The following is an 18,074-nucleotide window of genomic DNA, read 5'->3' as shown; positions in this document are numbered from 1 at the left end:
ATGAGGGGAAATTGGGACCGTGGAGGAACCGTTGCCCGTAGGTGAGCCCAGGCATGCCCCAGATGTCGCAAGAGAGGGTACAGGGAGGTATATTCCACGTTCTCGCCTGTTGATGGTTGGGGGGAAATCGAACCCAAGAAAGGATCTGTCGCCCCCTTTACTCCGTTAAAAAATAAAAATTTACAGAAAAATTCAAAAGATAAAATAAAAACGTTGGGGTTTGAAGCCAGACCCAAGTGCCTCCTACAGACACTAAGCAAGAACTGGTTCAATCTCAGCCTGTGGGCGGGTGTATACTGCAGAGGAGGAGTTAACTTTTCTGTGTTTCACTTACTGTCCTGTTAGTGGTAAGCAGCATAACACCCACGGTCCTGTGTCCCCCAATGAAGCGTAGGAGAAATTCACTTTTATAACTTGTTCTCCATGCCTGTATTGAGTTTCAGAGGTATGGTGTCTCACCAGGTGTCATCCACCTCCCAGCCATCCATCATCCCCCTCTTGCTTCTGTGCTCTGCCTCCTGTGTTGCTGTTACATGCCCGGCGTCTGCGCTGTGCCAATAGTTCTCAGGCATGCGCAGTGCGCGCTGCCCGGGACACATCATCAGGCTACCTCACCTGCGTGTTGCGGAGGCCCCAGATCCCGCCCCGCAGTGTGTTATAATGCGCGCAGCGCTTAGAAACCCGATGTGTACCTTAGTTACCAGCGCGCTGGTGCAGGGAGCTGGTAACCAAGGTACACATCGGGTTTCTAAGTGCCGCGAGCTGCTTAGAAACTCGATGTGTACCTTGGTTACCAGCTCCCTGCACCAGCGCGCTGGTAACTAAGGTACACAGTAGGTAACTAAGCGACATGTGTCGCTTGTTACCCACGTGTCGCTGGTGCTGATCGCTGGTGAAGCTGCCTGTTTGGCAGCTCACCAGCCATCATGTAGCGACACACCAGCGATCCTGACAAGGTAATATCGTTGTCGGGATCGCTGGTGTGTCGCTATGTGTGACGGGGCCCTTAGTGCTGCTGAAGGTGGCTCTTTTACTTAAAATCTCCCTGGGGGGTGACAAGTTCCCTTTAACCTTTACCATTATTTTCCTTTAATTATTGTATTGTTAACGTTGTTACTTATGACTTGTGTTTTGAAACTGTTCAACTGTAAAGCGCTGCGGAATATGTTGGCGTTATATAAATAAAGATTATTATTATTACCATAGTCTAAATAATTTTACATTTACATAGATCGGCCAGTGATATAGCGATCATTTTTTTTTTCTTAAAACTGGTGAAAGAGGGAGAGGCAATGTAAAGTTTCATCTTTTTAAAAAAAAAAAACAAACAAAAAAAAAAAAAAACTTTCTTTTCAGAATCCTGCAACATTTTGCCTTTTAGACACACTGGGGCGACACACCCATTGCAGAAGTATCATACTGACTGGGCCACCATACTTACCACGGCTTCGGTGGTCTCGTCTGCCTCTTTTTGTGTCCGCTCCAGTAGTAAGGGGCGATTGGACGATTTCAGGTATAGCGGTATGTTCTTCTCCTGAGATACAAAGCGGCACAAGCTCCGTTTAAAAAAAGGGGCGCAGAGTTTACTGAAAGTAGCACCCACCCTACTCACACGAACCACAGCGGGCAAAAAGAGCATGGGATGGTCGGCCATGGGTCACACAGACAACTCAAATCATGAACGCGCTAAAATGGCAACTCCTTGGAGAACTGGTAGCGAGATCCCAAAGTACTGCGGGGGTCAGGCTGTTTTATGGTGGTCTGTAGTCATATTTTATAGACCCGTCCTGAGGAATGGCTATTTAAGAGATTGCTTAGCTAAGGTAAGAAATACAGAGCTCTGTGGGGTAAATCATTGGGATTGGTGCCATTGTGGATGAGGGGCACGCTGGTACCGACTGCACCAAGGGTCCCTGCTGATCACAGAAGCTTAGGGGAAAAACATTATTACAATAGGTAAAAGTCCAGAAGATTAGAAATTTAGAAAGAATTTCCAATATAGGGGTGAAAGCTGAGGAGACAGGACATGAACCCACCACTGCAAAACGCAGGCACTGCCGCCAGCGACACTTCTGCCGCTTGAGATTGCGGCCACCGAATTTGGGCTTGTCTTGGCAGAAGTCACATTCGCCACAGTCCAAGTTCTTAAGGCAGGCCTCGCACTCCCCACATTTCCGGTTCTTGCGGCGGCCTGCCAGCTGCTGAACATAGGGGGGAGGTGGGAAGAAGAAAAGATCAGGGGCTCGGCAGAAAAGGGGGGGGGGCAGTGATGAAAGGATGGAGCAGAAGTGGAGAATGGAGGGGTCCTACGAAGACAGTGGGAAGGGCTGCGCAGTCTGCGGGGGGCATGCAGGTCATTAGAGATGGAGCTTCTGCAAGCAGCAACCAATGCAGCATGGAAGCAGTAGGAAAAAAGGGCTCGGGGGGCATCCACACCAGCTCGGCCTCCTCATCACATACCTGTCCTTTCAACCCAAATCTTGGCTTCACTTTAATTTTCTTTTTCTGGAATGAAAAAAAAAATATATATATATATATTTGTCAACTGCAACCAATCAGATCTCTGCGTCTATTGTCAAAGCCCAGTTATATAATTGGTCGAACAGTGCAGATCAGGCTTTTCTCCACATAGGATGCACTGGTACGTATGGAGCCTGCGTTGGTATGTATGGAGCCCGCAACTGCAGCGATCAAACGTGGGCAAGGCATTGCCATTAACCTCTGAAACACCACTGTCTATCTCCGACAGTGGCACTTAATGCACGCTTATTCCTGTGAACTCAGAGGCCACCCCTTGACGTGATCATGGGGTCCAACTTGGATACCATGAATGTAGGGGAGCTGCCTATAGGCTGGAGTAAAAAAAAAAATAAATAAGGGAAAGAAATGTTTTTAAAAACATTTAAAAAACTGAAAAGAATAAATGTACAGTATATTATACATATATTAACCCCTTCATGACCAGAGCTTTTTTTTTTTCCGCTCCCCTTCTTTCCAGAGCCTTAACTTTTATTTTTCTGTCAATATCGCCATGTGAGGGCTTTTGCGGGACGACTTGTACTTTTGAACGATACCATTGGTTTTACCATGTCGGATACTCGAAAACAGGAAAAAAAATTCCAAGTGCGGAGAAATTGCAAAAAAAAAAAAAAATGCAATCCCACACTTGTTTTTTGTTTGGCTTTTTTGCTAGCTTCACTGAATGCTAAAACTAACCTGCAATTATGATTCTCCAGGTCATTACGAGTTTAGAGACACCAAACATGTCTAGGTTCTTTATCTAAGTGGTGAAAAAAATTCCAACGTTTTACTAAAAAAAAAAAAAAAAAATTTGTACTATATTCCGATACCGATATAGCATCTCCATTTTTCGTGATCTGGGGTCGGGTGAGGGCTTATTTTTTGCATGCTGAGCTGACGGTTTTAATGATATCACTTTTGTGCAGATATGTTCATTTGATCGCCCGTTATTACATTTTAATGCAATGTCGTGGCGACCAAAACATCAGAATTCTGGCGTTTTTATTTTTTTTCTCACTATGCCGTTTAGCGATCGGGTTATTCCATTTATTTTTATTGATAGATCGGGCGATTCTGAATGCGGCGATACCAAATATGTGATTTTTTTTTATTGTTTTATTTTGATTGGGGAGAAAGGGGGGGTGATTGTTATGTTTTTTGTTTTTTTTTCTTTATTTTTAAACATTTTTTTTTTTTTTTTTTTACTTTTGGCATGCTTCAATAGCCTCCACAGGAGGCTAGAAGCTGCCATAGCGCGATTGGCTCTGCTACATAGAGGTGATATGTAGTTGAATTACAGCATTGTTATGAACGCCGACCTCAGGGTGGCGTTCAAAGCAATCTGCAATCAACAACCATAGAGGTCTCGAGGAGACCTCAGGTTATTATGGCAAGGCATCGCTGACCCCTGATCACATGACGGGGGTCAGCAATACACGTATTTCGGGCCGCGCGACGGGAGCTCTAGTTAAATGCCCGCTGTCAGCATTTTACAGTGGGATTTAACTAGTTAATAACAGCTGACATGTCGCGGCTTTGAGGTGGGCTCACCACCAGAGCCAACCTCAAAGCGGGGGATACTGACCGCTGACGTACTATTCTGTCAGCTGGTAGTAAGGGATTAAACGTTGCAAAAACAAAAATAATGTTGGAACTGCAGGGTTTTTTTTGGTCTGATTTTTCTATACTTTATATGAGAAAATGAACATCACTGAAAATGACAAATCATCCTGAAAAAATACTGCTGTGTGTGCACAGGAAAGAGTTATGGAAGGAGGGAAGGAAAAAACAAAAACTTTTTGAGCCCAACAGCGGCCACTACAGGAGAAATGAGGTATTACACTGCAGCTATATATATGAATGAATAAGGCATAGCTTGGCCGCGTCTGCTGGATCGAGAACTTTCTGTTAGCTCCTTCCTCCTGTATGATGTCCATATGTACTAATACCCTGCTGGGAGTTGTAGTCCATCACAGCATTAGAAATCAGCCCTCACCTTATTGTGACACCGTCTCCTTACACACTTTCCTTTAATCTTGCGACCAGGGTTCTGCATCCTTCTGATGCACAGCGAGCAGACGCCGCAGTTCTCTGCCGTGCAGCAGCCCGGACAGTGGCCGCAGTTTCCTCTCTGTGGAGCCAGATGATAAAAGCAGCCATTATTCATCTGTTCGCCCCCAGAGACTCCATCACGTTGTGCGGGTCACAGGACACTTACCAGGTTCAACGTCTTCGTAAACTTTTTGAACACGGGAGGTTTGATCTTTTGTTTCTGTGTAAAGTCGAAAACAGGAAATTCAATGCAATGATGGAGGGCAGACAGTGCTACCCTCACTCGCTGGCACTGTCTGGTATTACAGGGCCACACAACATAGAAGTGGCCGGAGCTAGCTGAGGTGGAGGTGATAATTGGCTTGTGGTCACCTAGCTTTCCCAGGAGCAGACACCGCCGGCTCCTCACCTTATTGTGGCACCAGCGCCGCAGACACTTCCTGTCGTTTGCCTCCTCTGGGTTTTCCTCCTTACTGACACACATGGGGCAGGTCCCGCAGTCATCCTTCATGTAGCAGCCCGGGCAGCGGCCGCACACCCCTCCCTGGGGGCACAACAGGACACACATTATAGGGGGGCCGTCTCCGCTATCTACACCCCTTCATTATAGCCGTAGGTTAGGCGAGTCTGCTTTTATCCTACTACAAACTTTAGTCTAGTTTATACCATTTCCAATAAATCTACTTGCTGCTATGGACTGTAAACCCATCCTGTACCAGTCCTGAGGTTTTGCTGCAGTGTATAAGTATAGGCAAAAGCCATTTGCCTGAAATCCAGAAAAAAAGAAAGGGGATTGTGTACACTGATACACTGCAACAACAGGCTCAGCTGTGGGAGCAGGAACAGGTCCTAAAGCTTTTCAGCGTCACATCACGTCGCCCTTTCCAAGAACTCTGCTTGCTTTACATCCCGCACAGCAAGCACAGATGTTAGAAATGCTGAAGTAAATTGACATCCTGCTGACACAGCTGAGCCACCCGTTGCAATGTATCTGAGCAGGTGAGCACCATTAAATCTGTAATCCAGGAGGAAAGGATTGTCTACTGATACATTGTAACGAGTCGCTCAGCTGTGAATATTTCTGGGAATTCTTTTCATTTATTAAAGCAATCAGATTTGTAGAAAACGGTAATGAATTGGATCACTGAGTATATTAGAGCAAGGCGCACTCCCCCCAACCTTCATACTTCTGTTCTGACTGAAGCCCCCACTGACTAAACCTGCCTGACTATAACCACCATCATTCATGTTCAGGCCCAGGATGATTTCTCAGACCTTCCTGATGACCTGCAGGCAGCGTCGTCTCACACACTTCCAGGAGCTTCCGAATTCGGGGTTCTGCGACCGGAGGAGACACACAGAGCAATGTCCGCAGTTCTCCGTCAGCCGGCAGGCGGTGCACGTTCCGCAGCCACTGGTCTGCAAGTCAGAGTTGAACGTGTCAGAGACAGCAGACCCTGCAGGGTCCATCACACAGGAGGTATAAAGGTCACCAGCGGAGCCCATGGACAGACACATATGGACTCACCTTCAGCAGCTTCTGTTGCTTGCTGTATGCCCAATGGGAAGCTGCACAGAACAGAAATGTCACATTGTGTCAGGACCGCGCAGAAACAATGGCGGCCCCCAAACACTCTACAGCACTAGGATGGGGGTCTACATACAGAGATCTTACACCCAACAGTAAGGTAGCCCAATCACCTCTCACTCTAGGCTCACTACAGGCCTCGACTACATAGTGTAGTTTTAGTCTGTTACCATGGCGATGCATAAGACTGTGCAGGACCTGTATACAGAATGGTTTTTCTTTTTTGTTGCAAAGTTCCCACTCCATCAACCCAGCTCGAGAAAATAAGATCCAAGGGGTCACAACATGGCAGGGTCTAACAATATTTGGGTGAGGAGGGGTCTTAGCTTATGGCCCCCACCATTATCTCACCTCTGCAGTCCCCACAGTACCACACCGTTGGCTTAGACTTGCCAAACTCAACTCCTGTAAACCATTCATGACAGCCGGAGCAGCACCTGGAAAACAAGTGGATACAGTCAGCAGGTAGGATATGGTAGGGTGGACGACTGGCTCATGATCCCTCCTGCCCTATATGCGCACACAGCGGATGCCATCCACTACAGCATCCAAACCCCCTGTCTTCCTGCGTCAAAGGAGATGATGGTAGGAAATGTGACAGGTGCCCTTACGCCATCATCTACCGCCCAGCAAATCGCCGCTGTGACTTACGCAATGTGAGATGGCTCCATATCCTTCCCATTCTGCAGGTCTTCTTCAGGGTCCGCGGGATGGGTTGGCTGCTTCTGTTTAGCCTCAGAGTCGGCTGTGCACTTTGGGTGCTTTCGGCTATACTTCCTAAGAGGTTTCCTCTATGGGGGAAAAAGAAGAATAAAGACTGACACAAAGGCAAGAGCAGCGGCACAAAGCGTATGTAAGAGACTGCCGACAACACTAAATCCAATCTTTCTGGTAAAGCGCCACACCTGTCCACAGGTCGGATCTGGTACTGCAGCTTTAGCTCAGTGACTAAAACGGAGATGCAGCACCACTTAAAGCCTGACCATAGGTGTGGCGCTGTTGTGCCTGCTCAGCTACTATTCCTACTATTGCTTGCCTTTGCTTCATTGGCAAACTCTGCTTTGCTGTGCATGATCCAGAACCTGACAACAGCGACACCATTTTCATTATATTTACAAGAGAGCATTACTCACAAAGTAATTATCCAGCGCAGCTTAATGACACACCCTCGAGGATCCTGTGAGTCTTACCCCCGAGGATAATGAGCCATGTCCCCAACGAAAATGTAACGCTCCCGAGGATAACGAGCCACGTCTCCAACAAAAATGTGAGTAACACCCCGGAGGATAATGAGTCACATCCCCAACGAAAATGTGAGTAACGCCCCGGAGGATAATGAGCCACATCTCCTACGATAATGTGAGTAACGCCCCGAAGAATAATGAGCCACGTCCCCAACAAAATGTGAGTAAAGCCCCGGAGGATAATGAGTCACATTCCCAACAAAAATGTGAGTAACGCCCCAAGGGATAATGAGCCACGTTCCCACCGAAAAAGTGAATAACACCCCCGAGGATAATGAGCCACGTCCCCAACGAAAATGTGAGTAAAGCCCCCGAGGATAACGAATCACATTCCCAACAAAAATGTGAGTAACGCCCCAGAGGATAATGAGCCACGTCCCCAACGAAAAAGTGAATAATGCCCCCCGAGAATAATGAGCCACGTCCCCAACGAAAACGTGAGCAAGGCCCCCCTCAAAGATCTTGTGAGCCACGGTCCCTTGGAGAAGACCATAAAGGTGACCACTAAAGAGAAAGTCTCCTATCTCTGGAACCATATGGAGGATTAAAAAAAAAAAAAAAAAGATAATTACTTACCGGTAATTTGATTTTCCAGAGCCATGACAGCACCGCACATGAGGAAACCTGCAGCAGAGTTAAAAGAAGGGGGCGGCACCCCTCTCAATTTGTTTTAGAGTATGCAAGGTAACCGCCTCATTAGTTTAGATGTATATTTACTTGATTAAGTCAATCTTATCCACCTTCTTTTTATACATTATATATTCTTATATATATTTTTTCATATATACATATATTTTGTGCATCACACAACCATCACCAAGATAGGGTGGGATTCAATGCGGTGCTGTCATGGCTCTGGAAAATCAAATTACCAGTAAGTAATTATCATTTTTTCCCTTCCCCATGAGAGCACCGCACATGAGAGGAAGAAATAGAAGAGACTCCTAGGGTAGGGCAACAACAGATAACACCTTTCTCCCAGAAACAAGATTCTAGAGCCATAGATCTAGCCTATAGTGACGGAAGAAAGTGAATGGTGAAGACCATACTGCTGCTTTGCAAATCTGTTCCACAGATGCATTCGTCCTTTCAGCCCACGATGTGGCTATAGCCCTTGTAGAGTGAGCCGTTACACCCAGTGGGGGAGTCTGACCTGAGGAAGAGTAAGACAGTGAAATAGCCATACGAAGCCATCGTGCCATAGTTGATTTTGAGGACTTTTTTCCCCAGTTTGTCCCCTGAATGGAGACAAAAAAGGGCTGATGACTGTCGCCATGATTTTGAGACTTCAATATTCCAAAAAAACACAGGTTATAACACGGAGGACCGTGAAACCAAATACAAAACCACAAGAGAAAAGGTCCTCCAAAGAAGGTTAAAAAGTTATATTTTTATTCAAATAAATACACAATAATCAAATGAGAAACGGCAAACCATACAGAAATGAAATAGCAAAAAAAGCAAACACACTGGGTGACACAATAAGTATCAGGTAAAAAACTACATTAGTTATAGCACATGAGAAAGCACATGAAAGGAGATTTATATATGAAAAATACATAAAGTGCTTGGTGCAGAGGTATTAAGTATTATATCTTTTTATCTCTAAAAATGTTTATATTAATCCATAATAGTACATTTTATTTTCATATATTAATACATAATACCTAAACCACAAATCATACTCATAAAAAAGTTGATCATATGCTGTCATTGCTAGTTTTTCCCCCATATCTGGTCTCCTCAGGAAGGGAAAAAAGCCCTTAAGCCTGTAATGCATGACGTAAATATAAAGAGAGGACCAGGTGTGAGGAAGTGCATCTCATGGCTGTAAATAAGAAAGCTGGTGTTTACAAATCATATTTACCAGAATAAGGTATCACCCAGGGTCCCCCTGATGTGCGTTTCGATGGATATCTTCCTCAGAAGGGCTGATGACTGTCGCCATGATTTTGAGACTTCTATATATTGGAGTAGGCAAGTCTGACATCCAAGCAATGAAAGGTCTGTTCTCCCTGGGATTTTGGGTTGGCACAAAACGAGGGCAAAATTATTTCCTGGACCCTGTGAAATTTGGAATTGACCTTCGGGAGGAAGGCCGGGTCAGTCTTTATAATTACTGTCATCCAGAAAGGTAGTATATGGGGGATTTACAGAGATAGCTTGCAGTTCGCAGACACGCCGAGCTGACGTCAGGGCAACCAGGAGCACTGTTTTCAGCGTTAAGGCTTTTACCGAAATAGAAGTAATAGGCTCGAAAGGAGGAGACGTTAGGGCATTTAATACTAAATTTAGATCCCAGGGAGCTACCTTAGGCAGTAATTTTGAGGGTCTGGGTGTGAAGGTGGCTCGAATGAACCTATAGACCCAAGGGTGATCGGCAAGTTTTTGGTCAAACAACGCACCCAGGGCAGATACTTGCACCTTTAGGGTGATCGTGGACAATCCTCTTTCTAACCCTTTTTGGAGGAATTCCAGGATCTCCTTCATTGGTACTTCCTGGCTTGTTTTGGATAACCGTCGGCCTGAGAACTCCAGGAACTTTTGCCAAATTTTTTGGTATTTGACTGAGGTTACCTTTTTCCTGCTAGCGAGCAGGGTGGCCACCAAGGGGGCTGAGAATCCCTTTGCTAAAAGGAGTCCCCTCTCAAGTTCCAAGCGGCGAGATGGAGTCTGTTCACTTGAGGATGTAGTACTGGGCCCTGGTGAAGGAGATTTGGGATATCCGGAAGGATCCATGGGTCCGAGAGACATGCGTCTGAGCCATGTGAACCATGCCCTTTTTGGCCAGACGGGCGCGAAAAAGGATTACTCGAGTTCTGTCTTCCCGAATCTTTTTCAGGACTATTGGGATTAACGGAATCGGGGGAAATGCATAGGCTAGGCGAAATTCCCAGCGGTGTAGCAGTGCATCCACCCCTTCTGGGTGTTCCCTTGGGTTTAGAGAGTAGAACCTGTTTACTTTCCGATTCCTTCTTGTGGCAAACAGATCCACTTCTGGCGTGCCCCAGACGGCACAAACATTCCCAAATATTTCCAGATTTAGGGACCACTCCCCCTGGTGTGATACATGCTGGCTTAAGAAGTCGGCCAGAAGATTGCCTGTCCCTTTCAAAAGTGTACCCGTCAGGGACAAAAGGCTGCTTTCTGCCCATATGAATAACTCCCTGGCCTCTGTCATCCTTGAGGGTTCCCATTGGCCCTGTAGAATCCGGTCCGCAAGGTGTGCTCTCTAACCTTACGGACTTGCGTCCATGGTTAGCACCACCGGGTTCTGAACAGACCAAGGTACTGCCCTGCTTAAGTTTTCGGTGCTCAGCCACCATTTTAACGAGTCTTGAACTTGTGGCGACAAGATTATCTTCCGATTCAAGTTGTAAGGGTCCTTCCCCTGCTCGGCCAAGATCAGCCACTGTAATTCTCTTTGTGTGGCTTTGTGCCCACTGGACAGCTGAGATTGTCGCTGTTAAGGTACCCAGGAGTGACATCGCCCCTCTTACCGATATGGCCTGACCGAGTTGTATTTGTTGTATCTTTTGATGAATGGTCTGAATCTCTCTCTCTCTGGGAGGACACATTGTTGCTTGACTGAATTTAATTGAATCCCGAGGAATTCTTGTGTCTGAACGGAACTAACCTTGATTTTTTTTAAGTTTATTATCCAGCCTAACCTGGTTAATAGCTCTAGTACTTTTGTGACTGCCTCTCCAGTTTTCCTTGTTGTTTGCCACGACGAGGAAATCGTCCAAATAGGGTACTAGCAGTATGTTTTCTTCTCTCACAAAGGATGCTATCTCTGAGATGATCTTTGTGAATATACGAGGGGCTACTGACACCCCCGAAGGGAAGGCATTGATATTGAAGATGAGTGGGGACCTGAGCAATCTCCACTACCAACCTTAGGTATTGCTGATGTTCTCCCCATATTAGCACATGGTAGTAAGCATTGGTTAGATCTATTACTACCATGTAGCAGCACGGGTCGAGTAACCTTACTGCCAATTTTAAAGTTTCCATCTTGAAGCTCTTCACCCAGATATATCGGTTCAATGCTTTTAAGTTGAATATTGTTCTCAGTGAACCGTCTGATTTTGGCGTGAGGAACAGAGTGCTGTAGAATCCCTTTCCTATTTGGTGGTGTGGTACTTTTATCAGTACTTCCCTTTTGTATGAGGAGTTGAACCTCCTTCTCTAGCGTGGCCTGGTTCTTTTTGGCCACATGAGTCATTTTTATTCGCTGCGGCGGGGAGCTGAGGAAATTTAGTCGCAGACCTTCGGATAACAGATTGGTTACCCAGTTTGAGGCGGGTAATGCTGCCCACTGGTGAACAAAAAACCGAAGTCTTCCCCCCACCGATGTTTTGGCGTCATTGGTGTTTGGTGCCGGACTTCGGGGTGGCCTTGCTGAAGAGGAATCCCTTTTCCTTCCTCTCTCTCCAGGGTCTGCCCCGCATGGACCTGTCATCCGAGCGGCCTCGGCTCCCTCTATACCCTGATCCACGAATGGACGAGCGAGCGTCACCCCAACGGCACCTAGAGAAGGGGGGTGGTGGGAATCGTTTTTTCTTATCTGACGCTTTCTCCAAAATTTCACCTAACGCCTTTCCAAAGAAGTACTGTCCCTCACAAGGGACTGCACAGAGGTTGACCTTTGATTGGAAATCTGCGGCCCAATTTTTTAACCATAGTGCTCTGCGACCTGAATTTGAAAGGGCGCATGCACGGGCGGCACCTCGGACGGAGTCCACTGCGGCATCTGCCAGGAATCCTGCAGCTTTCTGTAGGGAAGGTATCACTTCTAGCAGCCTTTCCCTTGGGTATTTCTTTCTTATCTGCTCAATGAGTTCCTCTAACCACTTGACCATGGCACATGCTGTGCAAGTGGCGGCTACCCCAGATTTAAATGACCATGCTGCTGATGTCTCCCAAGCAGATTTTAGAAAAGGATCAGCTTTCTTGTCAAGGGGATCTTTTAAGGCACCCATGTCTTCAAATGGCAGAGCTATCCCTCTGGAGGTACTGGCAATAGCAGCATCCAATCTAGGAGCTTTTTCCCATTTTTCACACACCTTCTCATCAAATGGGTATTTACGTTTCAAGTGTTTGTGGCAAGGACATCTTTTTGTTGTGCTTTCTCCACTCCCTCTTGATTAAATTTAGTAGATTATCGTGGAAAGGGAAACTCTGCGTTTCCTCCCCTCTAAATTACTAAACCTGGAATCCTGTACTGTCCGTGGCTCCCTAGGCGTTTCAACCCCCATGGTAGACCTGACAAGTTTGAGTAACTTTCCGATATCTTTGGATAGAAAATAAGGGTGACCTTCTTCCTTGTCCGAGAAGTCCGGGTCTGAGTCCTCAGAGGGGGCTAATTCTCCCGGTTCTTCCATCAGCTTGAATCTCTGTAGAGGGTGGGGTTGGCGGAGCTGAGCGCAGTATGCTGTTTAACTGCTCCTTCACTGTTGTCTTTACTTTGTACCGGATAATAGTTTTAACCCCTTAAAACTTTTTAAATTCTGACCAATGTCACTTTATGTGGTAATAACTCTGGAGCACTTCAACAAATCCCAGTCATTTTGAGACTGCTTTTTCGTGGCACATTATACTTTATGATAAGGGCAATATGTTTTGTGTTTATTTATAAAAAAATATCAGAAATTTGAAAAAAATATTAAAAAAATGCAATTTTCAAACTTGGAATGATTATCCATTTATTCCAGCTAATCATAGCACACAAAATCATTAATAAATAACATTTCCCTCATGTCTGCCTTACATCAGCAACATTTTTAAAACGCTAATTTTGTTAGCCTTTTAGGAGCTTTAACCCCCTCCTGACATGAGACGTACTATCCCGTCCATGGGACCCGGGCCCCTATGCCCATGGACGGGATAGTACGTCTACCGCGATCAGCGGCGCCCACGTGGTGAGCGCCGCTGATCGCGGCCGGGTGTCAGCTGATTATCACAGCTGACACCCGGCACAATGTGTCAGGGGCGGTCACGGACCGCCCCCGACACGTTAACCCCTTGCACACCGCGATCAAACATGATCGCGGTGTACCGGGGGTTAAAGGGAAGCATCGGCAGGGAGGGGGCTCCCTCCATGCTTCCCTGAGCCCCCCACGGCAGCGCAATGTGCAGCGCTGCTGCGGGGGGCTCCTTTCCTGCAGGCCCCCGAATCCAAGATGGCGACGGGGGCCTTCGGGGGCCTGCAGGAAGCTGGCTTCCTCAGTGCCTGCAAAGCGCAGGCATGAGGAAGCCTTGTGCACTGCCTGTGACAGATCGCTGATCTGTCACAGTGATCTGTGATGTGACAGATCAGCGATCTGTCACAGGACAGTGATGTCCCACCTGGGACTATTTAATAAAGTAAAAAAAAAAAGTGTTAAAATAAATTTAAAAAAAATCGCCAAATAAATTAGAAAAAAAAAAAAAATATTCCCCCAAATCCATTTTTTAGAAATAAAAAAAAAAAAAAAAAAAACAATAAAAGTACACATATTAGGTATCGCCGCGTCCTTAACGACCCGCCCTATAAAACTGTCCCATTAGTTAACCTCTTTAGCGAACCCCTTAAAAATTAAAAATAAAAAACGAAGCAAAAAATAATGATTTATTATCATACCGCCAAACAAAAAGTGTAATAACGCTCGATCAAAAAGACGAATATAAATATCCATGGTACCGCTGAAATGTCATCTTGTCCCGCAAAAAACGAGCCGCCACACAGCATCATCAGCGAAAAAATAAAAAAGTTATAGCTCGCAGAATAAAGCGATGCAAAAATAATTTTTTATATAAAATAGTTTTCATTGCATAAAACCGACAAAACATAAAAAAACGACCTAAATAAGGTATCTCTGTAAGCATACTGACCCGAAGAATAAAACCGCTTTATCAATTTTATCACACGCAGAACGGTGTAAACGCACCCCCCCAAAAGAAATTCATGAAACGCTGGTTTATGTTCATTCTGCGTCCCAAAAATCGGAATAAAAAGTGATCAAAAAATGTCACGTGCCCGAAAATGGTACCAATAAAAATGCCAACTCGTCCCACAAAAAATAAGACCTCACATGACTCGGTGGGTCAAAATACGGAAAAATTAGAGCTCTCAATATGTGGTGATGCAAAAACTATTTTTACAATAAAAAGCGTCTTTTAGCGTGTGACAGCTGCCAAACATAAAAACCGCCATAAATAGTAAATCAAACCCCCGTTATCACCCCCTTAGTTAGGGAAAAATAATAAAATAAAAAAAATGTATTTATTTCCATTTTTCCATTAGGGTTAGGGCTAGGGTTAGGGCTGAGATTAGGGTTAGGGGTGTGTTGGGGTTCGGGTTGGAGTTAGAATTGGGGGTTTCCACTGTTTGGGCACATCAGGGGCTCTCCAAATGCAACATGGCGTCTGATCTCAATTCCAGCCAATTCGGAGTTGAAAAAGTCAAATGGTGCTCCTTCCCTTCCAAGCTCTGCCATGCGCCCAAACAGTGTTTTACCCCCACATGTAGGGTATCAGCCTACTCAGGTCAAATTGCAAAACAATTTTTGGGGTCCAATTTCTCCTGTTACCCTTAGGAAAATAAAAAATTGGGAGCAAAAATATCATTTTTGTGGAAAAAAAATGATTTTTTTATTTTCACGTCCGAGCGTTATAAACTTCTGTGAAGCACTTGGGGGTACAAAGTGCTCACCACACATCTAGATAAGTTCCGTGGGGGGCCTAGTGTCCAAAATGGGGTCACTTGTGGGGAGTTTCAATAGTTTAGGTACATCAGGGGCTCTCCAAACGCACATGACACCCGCAGACCATTCCATCAAAGTCTGCATTCCAAAATGTCACTGCTTCCCTTCCGAGCCCCGACGTGTCCATACAGTAGTTTTCTCCCACATATGGGGTGTCAGCGTACTCATGACAAATTGGACAACAACTTTTGGGGTGCAATTTCTCCTGTTACCCTTGGGAAAATAAAAAAAATTGGGGACTAATTGATCATGTTTGTGGAAAAAATACGATTTTTTTTTATTTTCATGCCCGGGCATTATAAACTTCTATGAAGCCCTTGGGGGTTCAAAGTGCTCACAACACATCTAGATAAGTTCCTTAGGGGGTCTCGTTTCCAAAATGGGGTCATTTGTGGGGGTTTCCACTGTTTAGGTACATTAGGGGCTCTCCAAAGGCAACATGACACCTGCAGACCATTCCATCAAAGTCTGCATTCCAAAACGTCACTACTTCCCTTCCGAGCCCTGACGTGTGTCCATACAGTAGTTTTCTCCCACATATGGGGTATCAGCATACTCAGGACAAATTGGACAACAACTTTTGGGGCCCAATTTCTCCTGGTACCCTTGGGAAAATAAAAAAATGGTGACTAAAAGATCAAGTTTGTGGAAAAAATATGATTTTTTAATTGTACGGCTGTATGTTATAAACTTCTGTGAAGCCCTTGGGGGTTCAAAGTTCTCACCACACATCTAGATAAGTTCCTTAGGGGGTCTAGTTTCCAAAATGGTGTCATTTGTGGGGTGTTTCCACTGTTTTGGTACATCAGGGGTTTTCCAATCGCGACATGATGTCCGATCTCAATTCCAGCCAAAAACGTCAAATGGCGCTGCTTCCCTTCCGTGCTCTGCCATGCGCCCAAATAGTGGTTTACCCCCACATGTGGGGTATCAGCGTACTCAGGACAAATTGCACAATAATTTTTAGTGTCCTGTTACCCTTGGGAAAATAAAAATTGGGGTGAAAAGATCATTATTGTGGAAAAAAATATGATTTTTTAATTGTACCGCTGTACGTTATAAACTTCTGTGAAGCCCTTGTGGGTTCAAAGTTCTCACCACATATCTAGATAAGTTCCTTGGGGGGTCTAGTTTCCAAAATGGGGTCACTTGTAGGGGGTTTCCACTGTTTAGGTACATCAGGGACTCTCCAAACGTGACATGGCGTCCGATCTGAATTCCAGCCAATTTTGCATTGAAAAAGTCAAACGGCGCTCCTTCCATTCTGAGCTCTGCCCTGCGCCGAAACAGTCGTTCCCCCCCCACATATCAGGTATCAGCGTACTCAGGACAAATTGCACAATAACTTTTGCAGTCCAATTTCTCCTGTTACCCTTGGTAAAATAAAAAAAATTGAACCTGAAGTATTTTTTTTGTGAAAAAAAGTTAGATGTTCATTTTTTTTTTTAAATATTCAAAAAATTTCCTGTGATGCACCTAAAGGGTTAATAAACTTCTTGAATGTGGTTTTGAGCACCTTAAGGGGTGCAGTTTTTAGAATGGTGTCACTTTTGGGTATTGTCTATCATATAGACCCCTCAAAGTGACCTCAAATGTGATGTGGTCCTAAAAATAAAATGGTGTTGTAAAAATGAGAAATCGCTGGTCAACTTTTAACCCTTATAACTTCCTAACAAAAAAAAATTTTGGTTCCAAAATTGTGCTGATGTAAAGTAAACATGTGGGAAATGTTAGTTATCAAGTTTTTTGTGTGCTGTATCTCTGTGATTTAAGGGCATAAAAATTCAAAGTTGGAAAATTGCGAAATTTTCAAAAATTTTCGCAAAATTTCCATTTTTCCCACAAATAAACGCAAGTTATTTGAACGAAATTATACCACTAACATGAAGTACAATATGTCACGAGAAAACAATGTCAGAATCACCGGGATCCATGGAAGCGTTCCAGAGTTATGACCTCATAAAGGTACAGTGGTCAGAATTGTAAAAATTGGCCAGGTCATGAACGTGCAAACCACCCTTGGGGGTGAAGGGGTTAAAAATGTAGCAATAATTTTTCATTTTTTCTAGGAAATTTACAAAATGTATTTTTTTGAGGGACCTATCTAGGTTTGAAGTGACATTGGGGATCCTATATATGGGAAAATCCCAAACGTGATACCATTTTAAAAACAGCACCCCCTGCCAAAATTGAAAACTTCTGCCAGATAGTTTATTAACCCTTCAGGTCATTTTCAGGAATTAATGCAAAGTGGAATGATAGGAATGAAAAAGCGTTTGTTTACCACCTAAATGTCACTAACTTCTGAAACGACTTCTATAGCCGGAAGAGTCTAAGGACGCTACCTGGCCATGAACTGCTATGGCAAACATAAGGACCACACTATCATAATCTTGGTGTGTCAATTAGATTAAAGCGGAAGCCCCCACAATCTATTAACCATTTTTTTTATGTAGTCACTTTTGACAGCAGCAACTAAGGGGTTAAACAGATATGGACGGTGCCAACACTGATCATGGCTTATGCAGCAAGTTGTCAGCTATAGTGTACAGTTGACAGCTGCTGGATTGTCTCCTGTACGGGGATGATATTCTCTTATATCTCAGGTCAGTAAAAAGATGTATTGGCTGTCATTAAGGGGTTAATAGTCTGTCTCCCCTTTTTTTCCTCAGATTGTAAGCTTGCGAGCAGGGCCCTCATTCCTCTTGGTATCTGTTATCATCTATGTGATTATTGTTATGCTGTAATGTCTATTGTCTGTACAAATCCCCTCTGAAATGTAAAGTGCTGCGGAATATGTCGGCGCTATAGAAATAAAATTTATTATTATTGTTATTATTAATATTCTGGAATAGGGACGGTGATTCTTCAGCCACTGTTTTACATGAGCGACAGAGTCGCTTGTCGTATGTTTTAGGGAGA

At 44.7% G+C, this 18,074-nt stretch overlaps 1 protein-coding gene across 5 annotated transcripts in view; it reads right to left on the bottom strand.

Annotated features, from left to right (window-relative positions):
* Positions 1–18,074, bottom strand: part of LOC141046720 (methyl-CpG-binding domain protein 1-like) — a 46,526-nt gene that overhangs the window by 13,917 nt on the left and 14,535 nt on the right. For 3 of the 5 annotated variants that reach the window (XM_073541345.1, XM_073541346.1, XM_073541343.1), the window contains exons 4-13: positions 6,812–6,951; positions 6,512–6,597; positions 6,101–6,141; positions 5,848–5,991; positions 4,982–5,116; positions 4,739–4,792; positions 4,517–4,651; positions 2,461–2,505; positions 2,037–2,201; positions 1,442–1,534 (exon numbers count right to left, since the gene is read on the bottom strand). In XM_073541345.1, coding sequence (XP_073397446.1) covers positions 1,442–1,534; positions 2,037–2,201; positions 2,461–2,505; positions 4,517–4,651; positions 4,739–4,792; positions 4,982–5,116; positions 5,848–5,991; positions 6,101–6,141; positions 6,512–6,597; positions 6,812–6,951 — 1,038 coding nt within the window. The remainder of the gene's footprint in view (positions 1–1,441; positions 1,535–2,036; positions 2,202–2,460; positions 2,506–4,516; positions 4,652–4,738; positions 4,793–4,981; positions 5,117–5,847; positions 5,992–6,100; positions 6,142–6,511; positions 6,598–6,811; positions 6,952–18,074) is intronic. The other 2 variants (XM_073541344.1, XM_073541347.1) reach the window with 2 other exon arrangements.

Source organism: Dendrobates tinctorius, unplaced genomic scaffold (genome assembly GCF_039654945.1).
Source record: "Dendrobates tinctorius isolate UK_male_01 unplaced genomic scaffold, ASM3965494v1 ptg000120l, whole genome shotgun sequence".
Lineage (NCBI taxonomy): Eukaryota > Metazoa > Chordata > Amphibia > Anura > Dendrobatidae > Dendrobates > Dendrobates tinctorius.
This window is presented reverse-complemented; position numbering and strand designations above follow the sequence as displayed.